Source organism: Bison bison, unplaced genomic scaffold, assembly GCF_000754665.1.
Source record: "Bison bison bison isolate TAMUID 2011002044 unplaced genomic scaffold, Bison_UMD1.0 scf7180017864155, whole genome shotgun sequence".
Taxonomy (NCBI): Eukaryota; Metazoa; Chordata; class Mammalia; order Artiodactyla; family Bovidae; genus Bison; species Bison bison.
Genome location: NW_011494727.1, coordinates 987,884 through 991,420, shown reverse-complemented (window position 1 = coordinate 991,420; position 3,537 = coordinate 987,884). Strand labels below are relative to the sequence as shown.

General features: G+C 42.6%; 1 protein-coding gene across 3 annotated transcripts in view; it reads right to left on the bottom strand.

The window, feature by feature from the left end:
• The window catches only part of FANCI (Fanconi anemia, complementation group I), a 64,213-nt gene that overhangs the window by 7,868 nt on the left and 52,808 nt on the right, over positions 1 to 3,537 (bottom strand). For 2 of the 3 annotated variants that reach the window (XM_010841026.1, XM_010841024.1), the window contains exons 27-29: positions 3,211 to 3,327; positions 1,053 to 1,104; positions 93 to 220 (exon numbers count right to left, since the gene is read on the bottom strand). In XM_010841026.1, the coding sequence (XP_010839328.1) occupies positions 93 to 220; positions 1,053 to 1,104; positions 3,211 to 3,327 (297 nt within the window). The remainder of the gene's footprint in view (positions 1 to 92; positions 221 to 1,052; positions 1,105 to 3,210; positions 3,328 to 3,537) is intronic. The other variant, XM_010841025.1, reaches the window with a different exon arrangement.

The window sequence follows — 3,537 nt, the reverse complement described above, 5'->3', positions numbered from 1 at the left end:
ACATAGACGAGGTGAGATGTAATGACAGTAAGGCTGTTCCCCTGGCCTCTACTCCCAACTCAGGGCTCCATACTGAAGGCTCACTACAGTACCTCGTCTATGTCTCCAAGATGTCCATGGATATCCTGGGACAAGTCACGCAGCAGACCAACAGGACTCTTACACGAAACGTCGAGGTTGAAGAGCAAACTCAGCATGCCCTTGCAAAAGGAGGCATCCTCTAGGAGTAGGAAGGAGAGAAAACTCAGTTATAACCCCAGTCAGTCCTGTAGCAGGTGGGGGTGGCCTGGCGGGATGCTAGCCTGTCATGTTTCAGGCACAACATCCCCATGCTGCACACACTCCAACCCAGGCAGCGGGTCCACAAAGGTACACTTCGACCCACAGGTGCAAATGAGGGGGATGTTTCCCATTTATTAGTCACTATCAACATATAACTAGCATACGGGTCAAGAAATATCAGCACCCCAGGACACTCCCCTCCTCACCAAGGAAACTGTCATTCTGCCTTGTAACCTCACATCGAGTTTTGTCTGATTTTGAACTTTATCTAAGTAGCACCATGCAGTAAGTACTCTGTCTGTGTCTGCCATCTGCTGAGTGTCGTGTGCGCTGGACTCCTCCATGTCACGTGTCAGTGGAGTCTGTTCACTCCCACTGCCGTCCAGTGTCCCACTGCGCGCACACAGTGCAACCCCTCGACCCATTTGACTGCTGACAGACGTCTGGGTTTGGTTTTGCCTATTAGAACAGTACTGCTGTGAGAATTTTCCCACCTGCTTATGCTGGGAGTGGAACTGCTTGATCGTAAGCCTATGTTTAATTTTAGTAGTTAAGTATTGCTAAATAATTTCCCAGAGTGGTTATACCAACTGACACCTCCAGCAGCAGTGAATGAGAGGTTCAACTGCACTATATTCTTACCAACCCTTGGGGCTGGTTTTGTGTATTTGAAGTTTTGGATACTCCGGTGAATGTGTAATTTTCTAAATGTTGTTTGGTGCTGATGATTTTATATAAACCTGAAAAAGGAAATATGGCAGGAAACTTACCGCAACTGTTTTCCGTGCAAATCTTAGATGTCCAGGATAACATCTGCACAAACTGGAGATCATTAGGATATTATAGAAACATTCAAAAGACAGACCTAGGTGCTATCAGACTAAGAGAGCTCTAGGCCTTTGCAAGTCTAAACAAATCACCTACTAAAACATATGCCTGGATCTAAAGTGGTACTCTACTGAAAAACAGCATAAAAGTAAGTCCAAAGTTACGAGCTGAATTACTGATTCTTTTCTTAAATATAGCCTATGATTCAATTCTCAAATGCCCTCATTAAGGGCCAAAGGTCCTGGGGTCTGGGCTGTTATTTGAGCTTCCCTGGCCCCTCCCACCACAGTTTGGGGCTAAAGTGCCCTTCTTCCTCTTCCCATGCCCAGCACTCTCTGCATCTGAGACATCTTTAAGAATAGTAAGCTAATAGAGGCATAGGAGAATAAGATCCTGGCCACAGTGACAGTCAAATTAGCCTTTAGGAACCAAGAGGCCACAGGAGGTTAAAAGGGAGCAGGAGAAAAAAAAAGAAAAGGGGCAAAAGAAAAGAGTTGGGGAAGCTTAAGGCCTTGGACTAGTAGGTCATGTTTCACTAGACACACACTCAGCTTTCTGCTTCAGCAGTTATTTGGGATAGGCTTCTAGCCACCAAGACACTGAAATGCAGTGATGTTTAAAGGTAAAATGACCAGTAAGAATTCAGGTTTTGATCTGTCAGGGAAAAAAAACTTCAGAGGCTAAATGAAAATTCTCTGTGAACTGATATAAAAATATTTCCCAGAATACAGTGATTACTGTAGAATACAGATGTCCAGAATACAGTGTTAAATGTAATAAATAAATAAAGCAGGATGCTGAAAAAGCTTTTGTGTGAAGAGGGTAGGGTTGAGCATAAGAAGCTATATTCATATTGCTGTACAGGAATAAAAGAACTCTTTACACAAGACACTAAAAGATATTTAGCTACTGGGGGAGAAGAACTGAACAGATGGAGGACACGGATAGAAAGGTGACCATTTCCTGCAAATTTTTTTATAATGTCTGGTTTTCAAATCATTGAACTTTATTACCCATTCAAAGTTAAATTAAAAAATTTTAGACACACTACCCGAAATTATGAGGGGGTGGTAAAATTTTTAAAATTTCTTCTTTATATTAGCCTTTCCAAATCTATTTTCCTTCAACTGTCCCCATGTTCCAATTCCCTGTGTTTCTTTCCTAGTCTTGGGCTCCTTGCAGCAAAAGTAGCAATATGAAAGAATGAAGCTGAAAGTAAAGTGGGGATGCGTTGTTCCGATCTAGGATGAAATAAGTAGCAATGGGGATTTTCTTTGGGCTACCTGGAACTAAGACAACAAGAAAATGAAGTTTGCTTTTTCAGTGCTCAAATGTCGTAACATTCCAGGCTATAGTCTGGCTAGCTCTTCCTAAAAGCAAGGGCTTACACAAGGAGGCCTGCACCTCAGCACTCTCAACTTGTCTCCCCACAGGTCAGGAAATAGATGTGGGAGGACCACACAGCCCTAGTCTCAAGGACTCTCTTTATCATCCTTTAGGGAAATTACTCCTGAATGGAACAAACCCACAGAATATGGCTTCTCTTATTGCACATGTGTGAATGCTCATGTGGGTACATATATTCTTCGTGTGTACGTGCAAACCCAAGCACATATACCTAAAATCTATCTGGGTAGAACAGATTCTCTTTTAGGACTATAATCATGCTTTCTGACTTATCACCTTTTGTTGAATATCCCCCAAACTCAGAATCAGCTAATTTTGATGAGAAGGTTAACTGCTGAATGTCAGCTACCTTGATAATTAACATACTTTTATCTTAGAAGGGGGTAGGGAAACACAAGAAGGTTGAAGGCCCCACAGATAAACAAGACTTTTTTTTTTTTTTACAGTGCTTATTGTTTACCCTTGACAGTGGCCAAATAAACAAAAGCAGTTAACTACGTCATGGTAGAAACACTATGTACGGGGCGGGGGTGGGTGGAGGTACATCTTACAGATCGTATATTAATTCAGGAGCATAACTGGATACATGATTTTAAATAAGCCAGATTTCAAGAGGACATTTAGTTGTACACTGTAAGATGTAGTATTCTGGCCTTCTGGGGGATGCAGAGTGGGACTGATTGGTGCTCATACCTCAGCAGAGATGGGCTTCAGCAGCTTGGACAAGCTGGTGAGAACAGTGGCCAGAAGCAGGGCTTCTTTGCTCTTAAAGTCTTCCTCTTGGCTGCTAAGTAAATTCAACAAGGACCTCTGAGAAAGGACACACAGAAACATTAGCAGACATGATACTAGCAAAGAGAAGAGACATCCAGCCAGAGATTCCTAAGGCTGGGACAGAAATGACTCAAAAATACCAAAAATCCAAGAGGATAAAATCTGGAAATAAGACCTGGATTGAGCAGGTAGTCTCCTACCCTTTTGTGATCAGACGTCTGAGTGTTCTCTTGAGCACTATGGACT